Genomic DNA, 24,973 nt, shown 5'->3' on the forward strand with positions numbered 1-24,973 from the left:
TTTTCTCCAATCACCAGCACCAACCAGGACAGCTGTTACATTTTGACTTTTTTGCCATGTGGCATTGCTCTCCTAAAAGCAGCATGTTCACTACATATTCAAGGTGAGGCGAAAAGGAAATTTCTGCCTAGTACATGCATAACCCAATGTCTGCCTCTCTTCAGTGAAAGGAAGTTCACCATTTCCTTTAGAATTCAGACTTTTAAATGCTCCCACCCAAGAAAGTCAACAGATGCTCAGTGATAGAGCTTTAAACACCTGTGATGTTCCAAAATTTTTTAGTCAACCATAAAGTATTTTACAGACCATATTACATTTCTTATAGATAGTAAGTAGGTATTCAGCACCTAATCGTGCAGCAAAAGTGAGGCTTCCCACCCCCTCATTTTTAGACTCCTACCCATAACAAAAAGAAGAAACAATTCAGAAAATTTGTGACTCCTCCCACTTCCTCAACTCGAAAGCAAGGATTGGGGAGGGGGGCTGTGGCCCTTCAGCTTCTGTTGGACACCGACTCCCATCAGCCACAGCCAGAATGGCCAAAGATCTGGGGTTATGGGAGTTATAGTGCAACAACACCTGGGAGGCCAGAAGGTCCCCATCCTGCTTTAATGGCATCAAAATGTGTAAGAAAAGGAGACCTGAGATTTAGAAATGGGGAGGCTGTGTGTAAATCGCAATTCCATGCAAGCACAACAAGTTGAAAGTTATTTTACAAGCCTCTTTTCAGCTCTAAAAAGGGCCCTAAAAGCAGCTCACATAAAAATTTTTTGGTGCTCAGTGGGCACTCAGTGCCCTTTAATGCCTCTTGCCCCCCCCTCCGCCCCAATGACTGGCAGAGGCAAATTCTAAAAGAAGCCATGCAAAGTCCCCCAACAAACATGATGTATACAGCTGTGTTAATATATCATTATTTCCAGTGTGCATTGTTTACTTAACTCTATGTTGTAAACTAATGAAATGAAAAACATTTCTTGTATTACATGAGAATCCCATACATAATAATACCATGGGAAATGGCAATTAGATTTTAAAAAGATTTAAAATTGGCAGTATTATCTCCATTAACACCACACCCAAAGGAAGGGAGTATTTCCTACTGTGTGTGTAAGTCAACTAATGAAATAGATTAGAAACATTCCTGACCATTATACTGTAGCCATCAAGTGAATATCAAGGTGCTATTTTGCTACATATGCCCCCACAGACTCTCATATATATATACATATACATGCATGCATATATATCCCAGCACATTATCAAATTGAGGAAGGGCCACATGCTCTGCATGCAATATCTGGCTTCTACAGGTAAGGCTGCAAATGACTCCTGTTAGGAACCCTGAAGAGCTGCTGCGAGCCAGTGTAGACAGTATTCTGCTAGGTGGGCTGATGGTCTGGTTTGGCATCAGATTCCTATATTCCCAAAGTCATACCATGAAATAGAACCCTAGGTGGAGATATACAGATAAGAGTTGGCTCAGTTCTCAATAGATCCCAGTGCACATGTTTTGCACAGAGAAATGTCCAGGTTCAATCAATGGCACCACCAGTTAATAAAAAAATGAGAAAGTAGCAGTTTTCAGACCTCCCTGCTCAAGATTCTGGAAAGCTGCTACGAATCAGAGTAGGCAATACCGGTTTAACTGGATAAATAATATGACGCAAAAAAGTAGCTTCCTAAGATATCTGCAGCGTATAGTGCTCTCTCTGACTGGTATTTCATTAATGGGATATTAATGGGAAATTTCAGTGGATTTCTTTACTGCCTGTGAAGAAAGAGGCAACCATGAAGGATGAGCCTTCAGATATAAACCATCTCTAATAATGGTCCAATTCACATATACAGTGGCACCTCGACTTACGAATGCCTCAACTTCCGAACTCCGCTAACCCGGAAGTATTTTCGTTGCGCGCGCGGTCTGCGCATGCGCAAAATGGATGCTTTGGCATCCGAAGTTTTCGACTTCCGAAGAGCGCCGTGGAACGGATCGCCTTTGTAAGTCGAGGTACCACTGTATAAACCATGATTAGCAAATGAAGAGGGAATGCACTCCTCCTCTGGTCCTGTTGTACTACCCAGGGCTAAGCCATGGTTTGGCTTTGCACTGCCTCAGAACCCTAAACCTTGGTATGTATCCCCCAACCTACAACTAGTAAATCAAGAAACTTAAGTTTGATTTTGCTGAGCCATTGTTTAGATTATTGTTATGTTCATAAGTACTAGAAATTCACATTTTGAGCCATCCTCCTATCATACATTCACAAAACCCACACAAGTTGCAGCAGCAATTATGGTTCCTAGAACCATTGGCAAAGTGACTACCACAATGTTGAGACTACAGCTAAAATAAGGGACACAGGAAAAATCCATATACTGTATCTGTAAAACGCTCTTGCAAATTCCATTCCCCTGCCCCCCCAAAATCACTACCCTGAGAAAGGGTGAGTTGAATGGGTTGGTTGAAATTTAGTTTTTTAAAAATCATATTGTTGGTACTGAGCCATTTAAAAAAAATCCAGAAAAAGCCCTAAATCACATGTTTTGGGTGTTTTGGAAGTTCTGCATTTCAAGAAACAAAAATACTTGCTTTGAAATAATTAGTGTTAAAGCTTGGTACAGATTTACATTCTTCTCTGTAAAAGAGAAAGAGAAATACAAAATGCAAATAAGAAACAGGATCTGAAATCTTAATTTGTTACTGCTTTCACAAGAGTTTAAACAAACCAAAGCTCTAAGTCCAGACATTATGAGAAAATGTGGTTTGTTTAAAAAGCAAGCACTTCTTATCTCCGTGCCTGTTGGTCAAAAGAGAGGTGGGGTAGTCCGAGAACTCACATACGTAAACAGGAAAGCATGGTTTGATATTAGTGAATTAAAGTCCTTTTCAGATGTATCTTTTAAAGATCTCATTATTGCTGACTGCTTCTATTTTGTACTTTTTGATACATAATCATTTACTGCCTAGAAAAGGCTGCTTAATCATTTCCTTGGGATACATTTTTTTGGTGACACAATAATTAGTCATGTTTTGTCATCGGTTGGGTAGATGCTTACAGCCTATGTCTCATTGCCTTTAAAAACGTTAAAGGTAAGAAGGTATCTCTGATAGTACTTGCTAAATTACACTAAAGAACAGCCAATCTATTCATTCTTCTTCCTAGTTATTTTGGCTACAATCCAAACTACATGCACAGAAAGGTTCCACAGCAAGCTGTTAAAGCCATAAAGACTTTTTGGTTTACGCTATTCTGCAACTGATGAGATGAAAACCTTGGGGAGGGGAGAGCTGCAGCATTTCCTTGCTGAGTTCCACCAATATTATCATAACTAGTGTGATACTAAATTTTTACTTTCATAAACTTCATTTCATTCAATTCCACCGGCTTCCATGCCATATACCAACGTGGCTGAATTGCCATTTGCATGTCAGTATAATACAGGGGTAGGGACACGGGTGGCGTTGTGGGTTAAACCAGTGCTCCCCAACCTTTTTATTGCCGCGGACCAGTCAACGTTTGATAATTTTACTGTGGCCCGCTGAGGGGGGGCCGTTGATTGTTTCGTGGCCCGCCGAGGGGGGGCGTTGATTATTTATATTTTATTTAGATTGTTTTGATTTAATAATTTTAATTTAATTGTATTTAATGTTCCTTGGGCGGACCGGTACCAATTGATCCATGGACCGGTACCGGTCCGTGGCCCGGGAGTTGAGGACCACTGGGTTAAACCACAGAGCCTAGGGCTTGCCGATCAGAAGGTCGGCGGTTCGAATCCCCGCAACGGGGTGAGCTCCCGTTGCTTGGTCCCAGCTCCTGCCAACCTAGCAGTTCGAAAGCACATCAAAATGCAAGTAGATAAATAGGAACTGCTATAGCGGGAAGGTAAACTGTGTTTCCATGTGCTGCTCTGGTTTGCCAGAGCTGGCCACATGACCTGGAAGCTGTACGCCGGCTCCCTTGGCCAATAATGTGAGATGAGCGTCGCAATGCCAAAGTCGGTCAGGACTGGACCTAATGGTCAGGGGTCCCTTTACCTATAATACAGGGGTAGGCAACCTAAGGCCCGTGGGCCGGATGCGGCCCAATCGCCTTCTCAATCTGTCTCCTGAGAAATCTCTATGTGGGACAAGAAGCTACAGTTAGAACTGGATATGGAATAACTGATTAGTTCAAAATTGGGAAAGGAGTACGACAAGGCTGTATATTGTCTCCCTGCTTATTTAACTTATATGCAGAATTCATCATGCGAAAGGCTGGACTGGTTGAATCCCAAACCGGAATTAAGATTGCCGGAAGAAATATCAACAACCTCAGATATGTTGATGACACAACCCTGGTGGCAGAAAGTGAGGAGGAATTAAATAGCCTTTTAATGAGGGTGAAAGAGGAGAGCGCAAAATATGGTCTGAAGCTCAACATAAAAAAAACTAAGATCATGGCCACTGGTCCCATCACCTCCTGGCAAATAGAAGGGGAAGAAATGGAGGCAGTGAGAGATTTTACTTTCTTGGGTTCCATGACCACTGCAGATGGTGACAGCAGTCACGAAATTAAAAGACGCCTGCTTCTTGGGAGAAAAGCAATGACAAACCTAGACAGCATCTTAAAAAGCAGAGACATCACCTTGCCTACAAAGGTCCGTATAGTTAAAGCTATGGTTTTCCCAGTAGTGATGTATGGAAGTGAGAGCTGGACCATAAAGAAGGCTGATCGCCGAAGAATTGATGCTTTTGAATTATGGTGCTGGAGGAGACTCTTGAGAGTCCCATGGACTGCAAGAAGATCAAACCTATACACCCTGAAGGAAATCAGCCCCGAGTGCTCACTGGAAGGACAGATCCTGAAGCTGAGGCTCCAATACTTTGGCCACCTCATGAGAAGACTCCCTGGAAAAGACCCTGATGTTGGGAAAGATGGAGGGCACAAGGAGAAGGGGACGACAAGAGGACGAGATGATTGGATAGTGTTCTCGAAGCCACCAACATGAGTCTGACCAAACTGCAGGAGGCAGTGGAAGACAGGAGTGCCTGGCGTGTTCTGGTCCATGGGGTCACGAAGAGTCAGACATGACTGAATGACTAAACAACAACAACAAAAGGTGCTACAGGAAGGAATTAATTTTTTTATTTTGTTTCGACTACATCAGACCAACACGGCTACCTACCTGTAACTATTCTTAATCTGAGTTTTGTTAACAATGTTAGGAGCTTTGTAAATTCATCTTTAAAACTGGATAATGCCACATCCCAATAGAGTCCTTGGAAAACTCCTATATTATTATTATTAAACCTGAAATGTCTTCCATTTATACATGTTTGGAAACCTCCTTGGCCGGTGTTGGAAGAGATATATAGCACACTGTATGTACCCACTGCCATCTTTCAACTTGAACAGTGAGAAACTCTTAAAAGTGTAGGTGACAAGGACAAAAAAAACCCTCAAACTGCAATGCAATCTATAGTGCACAGAACTGGGTTAAACAAAATATAGTTAATAAGATTAAGCAGTGTGTGAGCTTTTCAATAGTTAACTAAAAATAAATAAATAAATGACATGTTAAACTCAAGGGGATAAGAGTCAATGTGTCTTTTCCCTGAGAACAATCCACACATGCTCTGAATACACAATTAATTGTCCTTGCTCATTTCACCTCACTGCCAGCATCACAACTAAAATAATAAAATGATCTCATAAGGGCTTTGACTTTTATATTCTAAGCATGGAATTGGTTCTTGTCTATAAAACCAATGCCATAACAAATAAATATTTAAGGCACAAAGAATCTATGCCCTGTGCTATTTACATAATATGCTGCTTGATTTCAGGAGCACAAATAGGTTAGCAGTACCCAGAAAAATAAAAACGTATTATTTATTTCCAATATTCACATACCAGTTTTCACTACTGTGACAACAGTTTATAGGTAAAACAATGAATACAACACACAATTTTTTTGTCAGCAGCACAGGGGGCACATGCACCACTAAACCATGGTTATGAGTAAAAGCAGACACAAGCCATAGGCACACTATTTTCACCTTCCCTTATGCACAGCACTTAAAGCAGGCATCCCCAAACTGCGGCCCTCCAGATGTTTTGGCCTACAACTCCCATGATCCCTAGCTAACAGGACCAGTGGTGATGGATGATGGGAATTGTAGTCCAAAACATCTGGAGGGCCGAGGTTTGGGGGTGCCTGACTTAAAGATTGCAAAATAAAAAAATTCCTTCAGTAGCACCTTAAAGACCAACTAAGTTTTTATTTTGGTATGAGCTTTCGTGTGCATGCACACTTCTTCAGATAAGTATAAGTACCAAAATAAAAACTTAGTTGGTCTTTAAGGTGCTACTGAAGGATTTTTTTTATTTTGCTTCAGCTACCTACCTGTAACTTAAAGATTGCAATTCAGCTTAAGCAGGAAAACATAGTTTGCTGTTCTATCCAAGCCTGCCACACCCGTTTGTTCAAATTGTACCTTGCTTGCAAAAGGGGATCATACCCTAGGTTACAATCCTGAGTTGCTGGCAAACTATATTTTGTTGAAACCATCAATTGCTGCTCTTTTAACTGCCTACTTCAGGGGTCCCCAGACTTACCGCGCGGCGGGCCGGAGGGCAGGGGAGTGCGCGCACAGCGGGCCGGAGGGCGGGGGAGTGCGCGCCCGTGCGCATGCGCACACGCACACGGGCGGGGAAAAAAATCGCCGAAAATCGCTTGTGCGCATGCGTATGGGCCTCCCCCGACCCGGAAGTGCACCAGAAATGACCTCTTCCGGGTCGGGAGAGGCCCATACGCATGCGCACAAAGGATTTTCGGCGATTTTTTTTGCCGATTTTTTAGATCGTCGCTGCGCCGCGCGCCGTGAGAGCGGGCGGCGGGGGTCGTCGCGGGCCGGATTGGAAGGCCGATTGGGCCGCATCCGGCCCGGGGGCCGTAGTTTGGGGACCCCTGGCCTACTTTTTTGCTATTGTGATTGCTTTTTTAATAATAATGATAATAAATAAGCTGCCTTTGAACTCAAGAGGCCAAAGGTGTTATATAAGTATTCAGAATAAATAAATACAGTAAATGGTTATCCAAAAGTAAGTCCAGGCTCTGTAATGTTCCTCCAAAGTAAGCATGTCTAGGATTTAAATAATTCATTGAACAATAGAAAACAACTGCAAACTTAACTCCCATCTCAGGGGTGAACAGAGCTACTGTATCCAAAGCCTTGCAGCTAAAGCTAAGGGTGGGGGGGGGGGTAGTGATGATCTTTGCTGCAGTAGCTCTAGTCTAGTAGTTGATGAACCAGGAGATCCTTGAATGGCCTATTTCTGCCTCTGGCTAATGTACTGGAAGTGGTGGATTTCCATTGCCCATGCTCTATAACACACTCCAGCATGGTGGATCAGGGCACTTCAAGTGACAGCATCAATTTCCAGAAGCAGTTGAAAAGAAGAACCCTGAGTCCAGCCTAGGCCTACTTTACAGGTGTGTGAGAAGTTAACATCTTTCTGAGCTAATTTAAGGTGTCAGAATTAACAGAAACCAGATAGGGATTTATTAGCAGTGGAAACATAACATAAAACGGTACTCAAGCATGGTTGACAGAAAGAGGAGAAAGTCCCTATAAGGGCACGTTAACAGGCACACATGGACATAACTGATGCAAACTGCAATTCATTGTATTGGACTGAAAATCATGCATGCAAGTAAGAACAGTCCCAAAACTGTTACCACAAAATACATTATGAGAGTGAAATCCAGTATCACTTCTCCACGAAACAACAATGCACATAGGCACCATGAGACTTGAGCTGCGTGCTAAAAAAGCCACACAAGTCATCAAACTTTGAGGTAAACATGCACATATCTAGGCTACAAAATATGCAACTTTTACTTGAAAGTAAACTCTGTGACAATTAATGGGAGTAGCTTCAGAATGCTAGACTACAGTCTTAAGGCTAAGCAAACATGGAGTCCCTTTCTAAGCATGCTCAATCAGAAAAAGTTCAGCTGCACTTAATGGAGCAGACTCCCAGGTAAATGTGCATAGGAATATGGCCCAGTTCCAAAGCAGTTCACAAAATGTACTTGCAAATTTGGTAGACACTGTTCACTTTTAAGCTTTGTAAAGTCTATCAGGAAATGGCATGACAAGCATTTCCCGTCTCTTATGTTGGCATTCTCTTTCAGCTAGGGCATGATTAACACCATCAACTTACAGACACTATTGGGGGAGGGGGGGAAGAGAGAAAGCAAGGGACATACAGTAAATCTCCTGAGCCCTTCCAAATGTTGGCACTCCAACTCCCATCAATCCCAACCAGAATAGCCAGTGGCGAGGGATGATGGGAGTTGCACCCCAACAACATCTGGAGAGCCACGACTTCACCATCCCTGCTCTAAAATCACCGACGTCCAACCAAAACAGCCCATTCAACACCAACACCACATCCACCCACCCACAGGGAGCGAGGCTTGTGGCACCCTTTAAGGCTAACACAACGATTGTGGCAAAGGTTTAGTGAACTAAAGCCCGCGTCATCCGACGTGGCCAACAAATCCGTTAACCTTGTATGGTGCCACAAGATACTTTTGTTGTGCTGCTGGCTGTAAAATCTCTGCGTGCCTGGAACTTGCAATTAAAAAGCCATTTAGGGAGGGCAGGACATTAATAATAATAATAATAATAATAATAATAATAATAATAATAGCCTCCGACGCAAGTGCAGTTTCCCTATACAGCACCTTCGGTTATTCTCTCCCCCTCGTTCCCGCCCGGCGAACCCGCCCATATAAAGGCACGCTTTGGTTTTTAGGGCTTCTGAAAAAGGGCACACGGCGCTCCTTCCTCCCTGCCCCACAGAAAGGACGGCGGGGGAGGGCATCGCTCTCCCTCCTCCCTATAAGCCCCCACTCTACCCCCCCCAATTCCTTTCTTTTTCTCACTCGGCCACACTTTCATATCCCACAAAATAGGGAGAGGCTGGAAACAAAACAAGAAAAAAGAAAAGAGAGGGAGGATACAGATACACTTGCAACGCCCAGGCTGTTTTGCCGTCCCCTCCACACAGCGGACCCCCCCCCTGCCTGCCCCTCCTCTCCGCCGCTACCTGTGCCATGGCCGCGGCTCAGCTCGGGCGCCTCCCCGACCCTTGTCCGGGGGCTTCGAGAAGTTGGTGGCGGGGCTGAGCCTGCTTCCTCCGCCTCGCCGCTCTTCTCCCTCGTCTCCTCTGCTCCGGGGCCTGGCCCGGCTCGGCCTCCTCAGGGCGACGCCTCGGTGGTGCTGAGGGTGGCGGCGGCGACTGCTATCCCCTCTCGCCTACCAGAGCCGCGCCTTCTTCCCTTCCTTCCTTCCTTCCAACCATACGGCAGGGCCGGGAGAAAGGGACGGCCAGGCCTTGCAACCGCCGCCGCCGCCGCTCCTTGTGCGCCTCCGGAAGCGCATTCCTCCCCGCTGCCGTCAGGCTGGGCGGAGCATGAAAGGCGCGGAATTGGGGCCCTCAGGCTTGTCTGCGTCGGAGCAAAGCGGGATTTTCCCTCCCTGGCCCTCGTCACGGAGCGCAGTGGAGCTCACCTTTGCCTTGAAACTCTGCTTTTGGGATCGACAAAGGTTCACAAAACACACACGCGTTGCCTTCAACCCGCGTTCCCTTCACCCCCCTGCTGCAAGTGTAGATTGGCCAAAGGTTTGGTCCTCCGTAAGCACACTCCTGAGATATGTTTTTTTTTTTTACTCGGAAGTAAAGCTTGCGTTCAGAGGGTGTAGACTTGTAGCCTGAGGCATGCTCTTTCTCTTCACTCCTACAGGTTTCATTTCACATCAGGCTGAAAACAGTACAGTACATTGGAATTTCTGGGTGGTCTAAAGTAGATCAGCAAAGGTTCCTGACACTCAGTTGTTTGCCCTAGGAAAGACTCCTGAGGAAGCAGGTAGTCGTGTAACAAGGAAAGATGCCCTTCTGTGAATTGGTAAGAGTTCTAGCAAAGGAGGAATTTAGAAAGTGGAGTCTCTATTTTAAGGTTGTTGTCATAGGGAAAAGGAACCGAACCATATCCCTAGATCCACTTTTTAAAGACAAAAGTTGATTTTATTCCCATTGAATAGGCACTTTGCACGTACAACTCTCTCTCTTTTAAAAAAGCCACATGCAAGTCCATGATATTGAACAGGCCCTACTAGTATTGAACTACAACTTTCATCATCCCTGGCCATTGGTGTACTACTCTTTGAGAACCAAACTTTCCCTTGACCTCTCTCATCCCTGCTTTGCTTAGTCATTTGTCTAATCCTGCCAAGTGACAGTTGATACAGAATTTTAAACACTCTTATAACTTAGTCAGATCACTGATATGTCTAGCCTAGTAGTGTATACGTAATCTGAACTTCCAGTGGCTCTCTAGGGTCTCACTACATTTTTGTTGTTTAGTTGTGTCTGACTCTTCGTGACCCCGGCTCTCCTGTCTTCCACTGTCTCCCGCAGTTTGGTCAAACTCATGTTGGTGGCTTCGAGAACACTGTCCAACCATCTCATCCTCTGTCGTCCCCTTCTCCTTGTGCCCTTAATCTTTCCCAACATCAGGGTCTTTTCCAGGGAATCTTCTCTTCTCATGAGGTGGCCAAAGTATTGGAGCCTCAGCTTCAGGATCTGTCCTTCCAGTGAGCACTCAGGGCTGCTTTCCTTCAGAATGTATATGTTTGATCTTCTTGCAGTCCATGGGACTCTCAAGAGTCTCCTCCAGCACCATAATTCAAAAGCATCAATTCTTCGGCGATCAGCCTTCTTTATGGTCCAGCTCTCACTTCCATACATCACTACTGGGAAAACTATAGGTTTAACTATACGGACCTTACAGTACATTAATGCACTAATTTGGAAGACAAATTCCCACAACAACAAAGTGCTCTTTTTTGTTTTTTACTGGTGGTGGTGGGGAACTTTACATAAATCTTTAATGAAAGAGGAGTACCCCTTAGAAGGCATATGTTCCAACAGTACCACACTTAACAGCAATGAGCATTTTTTCTAATGTGATATCTCCATAGAGCCTACAATGACATATCTAGGTGTGTTACTATGCACATCTGGATGTCTACAGGGGGCAAGACACTCAGTTAGGGTTGCCATATTTAAAAAAGTGAAAACCAGGACACCCCAAAAGTTGTGTAATATCCGGGGTGTGTGTGTCGGTTTCTAGCACTTGTTGAACCTGAGAAATTAATCAAATTTACAGGCACTTGCTTTGTTTACCATCTAGTTTTATGAAGAGTTCTGGAGAACTCAAATGTTTGCATGGAGTTTTCTGATATTTTGGTTGGCCTAATAAAGGTATTGCCCTAATCAGTGCTATTTTTCTAGAAAAAGAGGTGCCAGAACTCTCCATGAACACCTCCCTCATTCTCTTAGTTCCAGTACCTCTCAGGTAGGTACCATTGCCATTCTGAGTTCTGGCAAGTGCCAGCTGAAAAAAAGCCCTGGCCCTAATATATATTTTTTCTTTCTTATGGCTTAAGACAGCCATTTTTATAAACTGTGTAACAATTGGTTAATCTTTAATACTTTAGTTAGTCTATAAGACTTTAGCAGCAACAGCAACAACAACTACAGTCATACCTCGGTTTAAGTATGCCTCGGTTGGAGTATTTTCAGTTTAAGTACTCCGCGGACCTGTCTGGAACGGATTAATCCACTTTCCATTATTTTCAATGGGAAAGTTCGCTTCAGGTTAAGTATGCTTCAGGTTAAGTACGGACTTCCAGAACCAATTACACACATACCTCAGGTTAAGTACGCTTCCGGTTGAGTACTCCGTGGACCCGTCTGGAATGGATTAATCCACTTTTCATTACTTTCAATGGGAAAGTACGCTTCAGGTTAAGTACAGACTTCCGGAACCAACCGAGGTACCACTATACAATAATAAATTAGGCGGTGAATCCATACACAATACTTTTAGAAAATATACCCTTGTCCAGCTTTCCTCTACTTTAAAATAATAGTTTGCCTTTCCTTGTAACTGCAATAGCAAACTTATTCCTCCCTTATATATATTTTGGAGCATTGCCTCCACAGTTATTTGTATAAATTTAGATTATGGTTTCTTAGGACCATTCAGATTCCCCCTGATTTATAGTCACACATTACAATGTTAGGAAGGGAAATGGTGTGGCTTTCAGAGAACACAAAGGGAAGTTCAAAAGGAGCTGTCAGATGTGTAGATGGGGCTCTATAGAAAGCAGAACTGCATAATTGCCAGCTCCCGATTTGGGGGGGTTGCCTAACCCTGGCAAGCACCCCCATGCTCAGAAAGCCCAGCAGTAATCGTCTGTTACTTACTTTAATGATCCACTCCTCACCGCCATTTCCCTTTGCAGGCAAACTGAAAGCCTGATTCAAAACCAAAAGTTCAACAACCTGTGAAATTGATTTAAAAGCTGTCAGGAATAATATATAAAATATTGTCGGTTTCTGAGCCTCTGGAATACACTGTAGTCACTGTAAAAGTTTAATTGTTGTGATCAGATATGTTTTAACAATTAATAGCTAAATTCATGCACCTTGACATATATTCAACCTGAATGAAACTCCCCCTTAGTTTTAAAATAACCAGCCAGATGGGCAGGGTATAAATAATAAAATTGTTGTTGCTGTTGCTAATGTTTAAACTTAGATCTACCATTAGTTCATGACCCGTTGAACTTCCATCAGCCTATCTACACTTGCACTATTCCTTTTGTTACAAAAAGCCCTGTGAGGACATGTGAAAAGCTCAGTGGAGCAGCAATGGAACTATTATCAAAGGCCCTACCATCAGCCTGCAAAAGTCATACACCAGAGGTCATTGTGTTCCTCCGTTATCAGTTTGCTAGCTGTACCTGGGGACATTCCATAATAATAATTTTACTATTTATACCCCGCCAATCTGACTGGGTCACCCGATGCACTCTGGGCGGCTTTCAACATATGGTATATAAAAACATAATAAAACATTAAATATTTAAAAGCTTCCCTATACAGGGCTGCCTTCAGATGTCTTCCAAAGGTTGTATAGTTATTTACTGTATTTATGTGAATCTAATGCAGGGGCGTAGCCAGGATGAAAATCAGGGGGGGGCAAGGGGCGGGGAGCAAGGGGCGGGGCCAAGGGGCGGGGCCACATCGGAGCAGCCCGAAATCGGGCTGCTCCGACTCCCTCCTCCCCCTCCACGATCGGAAGGGACGAGGGGGAGCCAGGATCAGCCCGAAATCGGGCTGCTCCGACTCCCTCCTCCCCCTCCGCGATTGGAAGGGACGAGGGGGAGCCAGGATCAGCCCGAAATCGGGCTGCTCCGACTCCCTCCTCCCCCTCCGCGATCGGAAGGGACGAGGGGGAGCCAGGATCAGCCCGAAATCGGGCTGCTCCGACTCCCTCCTCCCCCTCCGCGATCGGAAGGGACGAGGGGGAGCCAGGATCAGCCCGAAATCGGGCTGCTCCGACTCCCTCCTCCCCCTCCGCGATCGGAAGGGGCGAGGGGGAGCCAGGATCAGCCCGAAATCGGGCTGCTCCGACTCCCTCCTCCCCCTCCGCGATAGGAAGGGGCGAGGGGGAGCCAGGATCAGCCCGAAATCGGGCTGCTCCGACTCCCTCCTCCCCCTCCGCGATAGGAAGGGACGAGGGGGAGCCAGGATCAGCCCGAAATCGGGCTGCTCCGACTCCCTCCTCCCCCTCCACGATCGGAAGGGAAGAGGGGGAGCCAGGATCAGCCCGAAATCGGGCTGCTCCGATCCCCTCCTCCCCCTCTGCAATCGCTGGGGCAGGTGGAGGGAAAGCCCCAGAGCCGCGCAAAGCGGTTGCCTGGCTTTCCCTCCGCCTGCCCCACAGCCAGCCGGCTAGAAGGGACGTCTCCCTTCTCCCTTGCTGGCTGTGGGGCGGAGGGAGGGAAAGCCAGCCAAACGCTTTGCGCGGCTCTGGTGCTTTCCCGCCGCCCGCCCCACAGCCAGCCAGGGAGAAGGGAGACGGCACCGGGCGGGCAGTGGGGCAGGCTGGCCAGTGGCCCTGCTTCTAGGGGGGGGCAATTGCCCCCTCCTGCCCCCCTGCCTACGCCCATGATCTAATGTGCCTTGTGGAAAGGACCTAACAGAAGCAGCAGACATCAAGAAGAAGTGGCAAGAATACACAGAGGAATTATACCAGAAAGATATTTAGGTCTTGTACACCCCAGGTAGTGTGGGTTGCTGACCTTGAACCAGACATCCTGGAGAGTGAAGTCAAATGGGCCTTAGAAAGCACGGCTAATAACAAGGCCAGTGGAAGTGATGATATTCCAGCTGAACTATTTAAAATTTTAAAATATGGTGCTGTTAAGGCGATACACTCAATATGCCAGCAAGTTTGGAAAACTCAGCAGTGGCCAGAGGATTGGAGTAGATCAGTCTACAGTGGTACCTCTACTTACGAATTTAATGTTTTAGCCATTCTGCTGTATAATTAAGCATCATTCAGAAACGGCGTACTAATGTTTTTTAAAAAAGGGTGATAAACAGTTACCTCCTGAAATTAAAAAAAGATCATAAAGTGATGTGTAATACATAAAGGACATTGTTTATATCCTGCCCTCCACCTCAACAGCAAGATCGTTTCTAGCAATTCATATACAGTGGTACCTCTACTTACGAATTTAATGCGTTCCGAACACACATTTGTAAGTCGAAAAAAATTGTAAGTAGAATCCCATAGGAATGCATTGGCAGAAAAAAATCGTAAGTAGAAGCAACCCTATCTAAAAATTCGTAAGTAGAAAAACCGCATCCAAGATGGCAGAGGGAGCTCCATTCGTAAGTAGAAACATTCGTAAGTAGAGTTATTAGTAGGTAGAGGTACCACTGTACATCCAATCCCAAAGAAGGGCAGTGCCAAAGAATGCCCCAACTACCGCACTATTGCGCTCATTTCACACGCTAGCAAGCTCTTAAAGAAATGGGAATGCCTGATCAGCTCATCTGTCTCCTGAGAAATCTCTGTGTGGGACAAGAAGCTACAGTTAGAACTGGATATGGAATAACTGATTGGTTCAAAACTGGGAAAGGAGTAAGACAAGGCTGTATATTGCCTGCGGGCTTATTTAACTTATATGCAGAATTCATCATGCGAAAGGCTGGACTGGATGAATCCCAAACTGGAATTAAGATTGCTGGAAGAAATATCAACAACCTCAGAGATGCTGATGACACAACCTTGATGGCAGAAAGCGAGGAGGAATTAAAGAACCTTTTAATGAGGGTGAAAGAGGAGAGCGCAAAATATGGTCTGAAGCTCAACATCAAAAATACTAAGATCATGGCCACTGGTCCCATCATCTCCTGGCAAATAGAAGGGGAAGAAATGGAGGCAGTGAGAGATTTTACTTTCTTGGGTTCCATGACCACTGCAGATGGTGACAGCAGACACGAAATTAAAAGACGCCTGCTTCTTGGGAGAAAAGCAATGACAAACCTAGACAGCATCTTAAAAAGCAGAGACATCACCTTGTCAACAAAGGTCCGTATAGTTAAAGCTATGGTTTTCCCAGTAGTGATGTATGGAAGTGAGAGCTGGACCATAAAGAATGCTGATCGCCATGGGCGTACCCAGGATCAAAACGGGGGGGGGGGCACGCCAGCCACACACCCCACCCCCAGCCACATGATTGACTGGCTGGCGATGACATGGCCGGGATCCCCCAGGAGGCGTGGTCAACGTCCACACACCCCAGAGGGGAGGGGGCCGTTTCCAGCCATGTGCAACAGACCCACCCGTGCTTGCGCTTCTGCCTCGCCCGCTCCTTTACCAGCAGCGGTGACTAAAACGAGGCAGCAGCAGCGAATCTGCCTCCGTCGCGGGAAACCTGGACCTGGACTTGGGCTAACTTCAGCCCACACTGCTTCAAGTCACAGCGAGCACAGCACAGAAAGTGCTGCCCCACAATGCTCCGCGGCACTTCATTTGCATGCACTTTCTGTGCTGTGCTCGCTGTGACTTGAAGGAGTGTGGGCTGAAGTTAGCCCAGGTCCAGGTCCAGGTCCAGGTTTCCCTCGACGGAGGCAGCTTTGCTGCCGCTGTTTCGCTTCAGCCGAGCAGGCCGAGGCGGAGCACAGCTGGCAGCGTCCCTGCCTGCCGTGCCATGCTCTCCCTTTTTTGCTTCTAGGGGGGGCAGCTGTCCACCTACCCCGCGCTGGGTACACCCATGCTGATGGCCGAAGAATTGATGCTTTTGAATTATGGTGCTGGAGGAGACTCTTAAGGGTCCCATGGACTCCAAGAAGATCAAACTTATCAATTCTGAAGGAAATCAGCCCTGAGTGCCACTGGAAGGACAGATCTTGAAGCTGAGGCTCCAATACTTTGGCCACCTCATGAGAAGAGAAGATTCGCTGGAAAAGACCCTGATGTTGGGAAAGGTGAAGGGGACGACAGAGGATGAGATGGTTGGACAGTGTTCTCGAAGCTACCAACATGAGTCTGACCAAACTGCGGGAGGCAGTGGAAGACAGGAATGCCTGGCAGTGGAAGACAGGAGTGCCTGGTCCATGGGGTCACGAAGAGTTGGACATGACTAAGCAACAACAGTGTACCATCGAATCTAATGTGCACCTCAATTTTCAAAACCTTGGAACCAAAAAATGTTTTTGCTGGTGAATGTAAATGCACCATCAAATCTAATGTGCACCCTAATTTTCGCAATATAATTTGGCCAAAAAAGTGTACATTACATTTGAGTAAATACGCATATAGTAACTTTGTTATTAACTGCCATATGCAACTATTTCTGTGATTTTTAAGATCTGTTGATGCCAAGAAATCCTCCCAAGCACTTAATATATTGCAGCAGTTTGTGGCCTGGTGTTTTCATTCCTTTCTTGAAAACACACCAGAAAGTTTGGCATTGATACATAGTGAAATGCCAAACATATTTGCCTAAGATGCTAGGCAAAAATAGACTATTTTGGCTGTCAAAACACAATGGAATTTTATGTCATGGTCAAGAGCTTGCCATCATCAATATCTATCAGGGTCCATATCTGTCCATCTTTTGAAAATGATGGGTAATCTGTCCTGCATTTTCTAAGAAAGCTGTTCTGAATTACCATTTCCACTAGAATATTTCAAAAATTTGACAACTTGGAAGTATAATTTTAAATAAGATTCATGTCAAACTTTCACCAAGCTCCTTGGCAACAGCGTTATGAAAAGCAATACTTTGGTTAAAAGGAAAGGTTCATCAGAAAAAGTGTATGAATAATTTTCTGAAAAATGAGCACTTCCAATGACAGTGATAGAAATCTGCTGAGTCCAAGTTGCAGTGGTGTAATGTTCAGTGGTTGTAAGGAGACCAATGATTGGCTGTATTCCACCAGTGTTTGAAAAGAGGTGTTTTGGAGATCAAATGTACCCTTAGGTGAGGGATGGGGAACCTCTTTGGCCCATATCTTTATCTCTCTCTACCTCACAGGCCAACTTTGACAGGTGGGCAGAGCCACCTGTCAAAGAAGTGGAATCTGGGCATAAGCTGTCTCTTAACTGAAGCTCAGTCACCAATAAGATACAGTATCCTCTTTTTAGAGTAAACAGTTCATTTTTAACTCTATACATCTAGTATCCATTGGAACACTGAGAAACCTTTGTTTTGTACTCTTCAATTCCACAGACACCCATCTGACTGAAGCAGGGTGGAGTACATTGACTTAGTCATTGGTACCACCCATTGTTGTTGTTGTTTAGTCGTTTAGTCGTGTCCGACTCTTCGTGACCCCATGGACCATAGCACGGCAGGCACTCCTGTCTTGCACTGCCTCCCGCAGTTTGGTCAAACTCATGTTCATAGCTTCGAGAACACTGTCCAACCATCTTGTCCTCTGTCGTCCCCTTCTCCTAGTGCCCTCAATCTTTCCCAACATCAGGGTCTTTTCCAAGGATTCTTCTCTTCTCATGAGGTGGCCAAAGTATTGGAGCCTCAGCTTCACGATCTGTCCTTCCAGGGAGCACTCAGGGCTGATTTCCTTAAGAATGGATAGGTTTGATCTTCTTGCAGTCCACGGGACTCTCAAGAGTCTCCTCCAGCACCATAATTCAAAAGCATCAATTCTTCGGCGATCAGCCTTCTTTATGGTCCAGCTCTCACTTCCATACATCACTACTGGGAAAACCATAGCTTTAACTATACGGACCTTTGTTGACAAGGTGATGTCTCTGCTTTTTAAGATGCTGTCTAGGTTTGTCATTGCTTTTCTCCCAAGAAGCAGGCGTCTTTTAATTTCGTGACTGCTGTCACCATCTGCAGTGGTCATGGAACCCAAGAAAGTAAAATCTCTCACTGCCTCCATTTCTTCCCCTTCTATTTGCCAGGAGATGATGGGACCAGTGGCCATGATCTTAGTATTTTTGATGTTGAGCTTCAGACCATATTTTGCGCTCTCCTCTTTCACCCTCATTATTTTGAACCAATCAGAAATTATTATTTTGAACCAACCATTATTTTGAACCAACCTCATTATTTTGAACCAACCATTATTTTGAAACCAATCATTATTTTGAACCAATCATTATTTTGAACCAATCATATTTTGCGCTCTCCTCTTTCACCCTCATTATTTTGAACCAATTTTGAACCAATCAGTTGTTCCATATCCAGTTCTAACTGTAGCTTCTTGTCCCACATAGAGATTTCTCAGGAGACAGATGAGGTGATCAGGCACTCCCATTTCTTTAAGAACTTGCCAAAGTTTGCTGTGGTCGTCACAGTCAAAGGCTTTTGCATAGCCTTTTGCATACCACCCATTAGTGTTCAGTTAAAACAGAGGGTGGATTACTGGGGGACTTTGGAAACTCACTATACTCATCTAACTCATCTTGCAGAATGCCTCTAAGGAGAAAGTGTAGAAAATGTAAAAAAAGGGATCCAGTTTAACCCATTATTAGCCTTAGGGTATTGCAGGGAGGGGGAAAATCCACATATGGTGTAGTGTAGTGGTAAAAAATGATGGATTCTGCCACTCTCAGCACATTTAAGCTTTCCTCATTAAAAAAACCCCCAAACCCCAAGATCTTTTAAGACATAGGATCCCTTTAAAACAATTTCTTAGCCAAATTCACCCTGGATGTTCCTATAATTTTCAATGTGGGTTAGGATTTCCACTTTATTCTTTACATTCATACCTCATGTTGCATCCACTTCATGTTGCGTCTTTTCAGCTTGCGAACGTGGCAAACCTGGAAGTGTTTACTTCCGGATTTCGCCGCGTGCGCACACGCAGAAGTGTTATGTGCACTTTGCGCATGCGCAGAAGTGCTCTATCGCACTTCGTGCGTACGCAAAAGCGCCGCTCTGGTTGCGGACTTTTCGGGTGCAAACGACACCCCGGAACGGATCGTGTCCACAACCAGAGGTATTTCTGTAAACACTCTTAATGAGAAAAAGTAGGGAGGGAGGATAAATTATTTTACCATGCCCAAATAACCAAAGCTTATTAAAGGCTCAATAATCCAAGGGCAAAAAGCATGTGCTCAAGTCAAGCCGTGGAATTAGCTAAATCTGCTTGTTCTGAAGGCGAGAAACAAGTATTATAGATTGCAGCTATGGTAAAGACTTTGCCTTTTGATATATTTAGTTTGTGGTCACACCACAAACTCTTACATTCCAGATCACACAATACATGTGGGGTTATTTTAAACAAAACCCTACTTTACAAAATCTATTTCTTTTGTCTCATTTATGATAATATCAGATGTTTCCAGGACGGTTGCATGCTGATGCTGAATGGAAAGATGACTGTGTTAGATTTCCAGTGATTCATAAAGCCACCTCCTTCTCTGTTCTCCTTTCAGAAGCCTTGCAAATTTTCCTCTGTCAGTTAAATTAGGGGCAGGGAACCTTAGGTCCTCCAGATATTGCTGAACTACAAGTCCCATGGCCTCTAATAATGGGCCAAGCTGTTTGCAACTGATGGGGCTCAGAATCCAACAATATCTGGAAGACCACAGCTTCTGTACCTAAATCCTAAATTGTTGCTCACGAGGAACATGTATTCTGAGCATAATGACAGTTTTGTATAACTGAGCTTGTGGGTCATCGTAGTGAACTTACTATATTTATTACAAAGGAAATTGGGCACATGGTTGATGTTTTCACAAATACTCACACCACAGGGCAGTATAAAAGTTGACAAAAATGAGCCTGGTTTTAATCATGCCCATAAAAGTTAATGCAAAGAAGTCCTTAAGACATACTTCCTCCTGATACAACCTATTCTCCTTCACCTTGTAGGATATATTCAGGGTGGTACAATACACAGTTGGGCTTTATTGGAAAAATCCTCCTCTTTCAGCCATTTACTGCAACAAGGGTTTTGCAATGAAACTATTTTGTTTTGAATAGGTCCTCCTCCCCTTTTTAAACAGTTGACATATAGCTGTAACAGTGTTACTTTCAGTTCATATCTCCAACATTCCAGTTTAACAGCATCATACAAAAGGAAAGCACAGTAGCTACGTATCTACCATTTCTTGTTGATTATAAACCTATATTGCATAAAATGCAGTACTAAATAATCTGGGAGAATTGTTTATTACATTTATTCATTGCTTTTTACATAAATGTCTCAAAGTGACTTAAATAGTACTTAAAAATACTGGACTCCCTGCCAAGCATTTGAAAACTGTGATACTCATATGTTGAGAGAATATCTGAAGACAGGTACTTGCCACTTCATATACCTTTGAAACATGGTAAATCTATTGGGTGAAGCATTTTATGGACATATTATCCTTAATTCTGCATTAAACCAGCACATGGTGCTTAGCATATGTTTTGTTAAGTACAAATTTAAAAATATTTTATGACCATCTTAGAATCAGCATAAGCCCAAGGCGTTTCAGGGTTGTTTTTCATGTTATCACTTTATCTCCTGAGATGTGAGTAAGCCAAAAGCGGAACTCATTATTACCAGGGTTTTACTCACACAGCACTGTTTGCATTTAGTAACACAAATAGTTCGTCAAGCAGGATTAATCAGCATTGCCGCTATGACATTGCTTGCTTCTTATCACCAAATTTGTAGTATAAACATGCTGGCTATGTGATGTATGCTGTGGGATAGACATCAATGGAATATAGTGGTGCCTCGCTAGATGAATTTAATTCGTTCCACGGGTCAATTCTTATAATGAAAAATTCGTCTAGCGGATCCCATAAGAATGCATTCGTTGTTTTTTTTTAATTTGGCCCATAGGAACACAGTAATTGAATTTCAATGCATTCCTATGGGAAACCGTGACTCGCTAGACGATTTTTTTCATAAAATGAATTTGTCTAGCGAGGCAACCTCCACTCGAAAAATCCTTTCGTTAAGCGAAAAATTCGTCTTACAGGGCGTTCGTCTAGCGAGGCACCACTTCTGGAAGCATCCCATTTTCGGTATGCATATGATATGAATTTTGAGCTTGCTGCTTGGAACACTGCTTTGGAAAAGACTGTGTCATTTTAAAGCATCCTTCCCCAACCTGGTCCCCCCCCCGATATTTTGGAGTACATCTCCTATCATCCCTGATCATTGGTCATGCTAGGGCTGATAGGAGTTGTCGTTCAATAACAATTGGTGGGAATCAGGTTGAGGAAAGGTGCTTTAAAAAAATGTTATTCAATAAGGTTTTCTAAGCGAATTGCCTCAATTTAAGGTTTGGTTTGCGCACAGATTTCCACATCACAATTAGAAAGCCTATCTAACAGCTGCTCAAGCTTTGAAAACTAGACAGATGGTGTTACAAAATGTGTTGTGATGCTTCCCATTTCTCTAAGCAGTAGGAAACTCCAGCTGTTACAGAGTTGAGTTCCCTTTTGAGAAGCTTATGTAATTTTTTTTTGTAAGCATAAAAATATACAAGTTGAGCAGGGGGCGTCAGACAAGACAATCATACATGCTGGTCTTTAAAGCAGTATCAGTTCTCCCAAAAGCTGAAAGCATATCATTAGAAACTCACAGCTATGGCCAGGAAGAGTCAATTTCCCATGAAAAGACATCGCAAATTACCTTCTAAAGCTTGATTCCATGTGGATTCCCAAAGATATAAATATTTAGATTTAGTTACTAAACAGGTATTTTGAAGAATTCTGATGGAAACATGAGTGAAAATTGCTCATGTTTGCTTATTCATCCCACTTATGGGATGGAAATCAATCCTCCGATAACAATTCCATAGTTTCCTCTAATTCCACCATCTGCAATCCCTGCATCATATCCCATATCATGTCCAAAGGTCCCCCAACTGCTAGGAGCACATGTTGGTGTGGGGCACCGAGGTCAGAAAGCCCCATTCTGAACTTTCCTCTATTCAAAAAAGGATCTTAAAACACAGCAATTGACAATACATAAATTTAGTTTATACCTACAGTTTAATGTGGATTATAAAAGCAAGCTATATAGCAAACCTAACACATATAATGTCCTTGTTATAGTGGCTTACATTATTAGTTCTTGTTGGGGGGGAGGGGCTGGACTTCAATCCCAATAAGTTCTTCCCTGAATACATCATGGTTTGTGGTGGTGGGAAGTGCAGAACAATATGAATTGCAGGATAAGATTACAGATTTGATTACCTCTATTCATTTACAATCACCACAACTCTTTATTAAAACAATTCAGTAAACTGGTTTATTGTTAGTGCATTCCATGCTGCATATGTTTCTGTTGCAGGACTCAGTGTTGGGTTTGTCCTAATCTATAATAGCTCCCTAGCAGTAAACTTTGATGATTCACTCTGACTCATTTTGAAGGATAGATTTATACCTCCAGTTCAGCAGCATCCAGATAAAATCACTGGCTGTTTACATAAGAAAAACCATCCCAAGGCTTTAAAATGGCACATATATATATTTTTTATCCCTTGAGCATTTCACTTCTTACTTTCAGTTGCAAATCAGCAACACACAATCCTTGCCTGCAGTTTTGAATGGAAGGAAATCAGTAAGTACTGCTATAAATTAAATTCCAAGTGCCAAGTGAATGTCCTCCTTTTGTGGAAGTAACCCTCTATGTTACGGTAAGTTCAGTACAGAAACTGATAGCAGTGATGATTACAGCTTTATTGCTGTTAGGAGTAGCTGAGACTTTAAAGTGAAAGGTAGATATGGAACTGTGCTAAGAGAGAAGTCTCTTGTTAACTGGGGTTCAGTCTTATGGAGTGTATTCATGTTGCATCCTTAGAACACAGTGAAGGTGCTTCCCCATCTCCATGTGCTTCACAGCTCTTCCCCACCCGCCAGCTGTTCACATCTGCACAGCTTCATTAGTGTCATATTCAGGGAGCATTGACAGGGTGGGGAAATGCCTTTTACCCTATGCAAAGGTATTCATACCTTGGCTGGAGAAGAGATACAGTAGGAATGGCTTAAGGACTCCAATTGGGGGGAAGCAGGTTTGAGAAACAGCACATCACACAGTAGTATTTTGTTAGGATACACATGCATTTTTGATAACATCATTTGATGTATGGAAATGCAGCAAGTGCACAGCAAAGTGTTGTGTGAACACAGCCATGTTGTCCATAGGGCAAGTGAGCAGAAACCCTGTCTGCTCAGAAGTAAGCCCTTTCTAGACCACTTTTACATTAGAAGCCACTACTTCCACCATTGCTTGTTTTGCTTACTAGTTCTGAAAACCCTTTCAGTTAGCCAATATGTGCCTGACAACACAACCTACGCAGAAGTGATCCCCATTCAGTTCAGTGGGGACTTATTCTCAGATCAATGTATGTAGGCTTAGCTTGAATGTTTATCTTTCAACCCAATAAAAATGAATAAGTTTTTTTTAGGTCTCTTGAGATCAGTTTCCTCAAATGTTGGAGATAGATTAGCTATGACTTAAGAGTTTCAGTCCTTCAAGATGTTTTACTTCCTTAATGTTAGTTAGACATACAAATACAAGGTTCCTGGTTTTCTCCTTTACAGTAATGGGAGAGGATGTCCAGGAACTGAAAGGAACAAGGATTAGAAAATGCACCACCATTCTAAATCTATTTTAGAGGAAACTATTAAATGGATACTGTACTAACTTCAGCTATCAAGGGGTGTATGAGAAAGATACAGTGTTACCTGGGTGTTTCTACTTGGGAGTGTTTCTACTTGGGGGTAGAAAGGAAAAGAATGGTGTGGAAAACGCCATCTAGTGTGGGTGTGGTAAACGCCATCTAGAGGCAGCAGAGGGGAATTAAGAAGGAAAATATACATATATAAAGACAGAAATAGCTCCTAAGGCAAAATGAGAGGTGCGAAGACAGCAACTCCAGGGGAAAGAAGGGGTTCTAAACAGGAGGAAGGAAAAGAGTGGGAGGGCTTACTAGCAGAAATTAAAAAGGAAATTAGACAAAGTGAGCAGAATATTGAAAAGAAGTTGCTGGATATAAAGAGTTCTATAGATCAGAAATTTGAAGAGGCAATAGGGGAATTATCACAACAAGTTAAAGATATTGCGGTAAGAACTAAAACGGTGGAGGAGACAACCAAAAAGGTTGAAAAGGAGGTAAAGGAAACAAAGAAAGAGACGGAATGGGTAAAGAAAGAAATGGAAAAATTAAATAAGGAAAAAGAGGGTATTCTAGACAATCTAGCTCTTTTAGAACAAAGACAGAAACAATTAAATCTGAAATTTAGAGGGATTAAAGAGGAACCAAAAGAGAATATAAGAGAGAAATTGAGTGAAGAAATTGCAAAGTGGTTGGGAAAGAGTAAGGAGGAGATAGAAACAAAAATCTTGAGCGCATTCAGAATCAAGGTAAAATCAGTTAAAGTAAGAGCAAAAAAACTACCCGGGGACTGTATAGTGATGTTTAATTCGATGGATATTAGAAACACAATTCTGAGTCAAAGCTTTATAGAAAAATTGGTCATAGAGGGAAGAGAAATAATTGTGTTTAAGGAAACCCCGAATAGAATTCTTCGCAAAAGAAGTAATTACCGTGAAATAGTTCAGATCTT

The 24,973-nt window shown here is 43.5% G+C and overlaps 1 protein-coding gene across 1 annotated transcript in view; it reads right to left on the reverse strand.

Annotated features, from left to right (window-relative positions):
• Window positions 1-9,446, reverse strand: part of ITGB1 (integrin subunit beta 1) — a 36,245-nt gene extending 26,799 nt beyond the window's left edge. Inside the window, exon 1 of the mRNA XM_060280884.1 lies at window positions 9,102-9,446. Within this exon, the coding sequence (XP_060136867.1) occupies window positions 9,102-9,110 (9 nt within the window). The 5' untranslated portion in view covers window positions 9,111-9,446. The remainder of the gene's footprint in view (window positions 1-9,101) is intronic.
• Window positions 9,447-24,973: the final 15,527 nt, after the last annotated feature.

The sequence above is a fragment of the Zootoca vivipara genome, chromosome 12 (assembly GCF_963506605.1).
Source record: "Zootoca vivipara chromosome 12, rZooViv1.1, whole genome shotgun sequence".
Taxonomy (NCBI): Eukaryota; Metazoa; Chordata; class Lepidosauria; order Squamata; family Lacertidae; genus Zootoca; species Zootoca vivipara.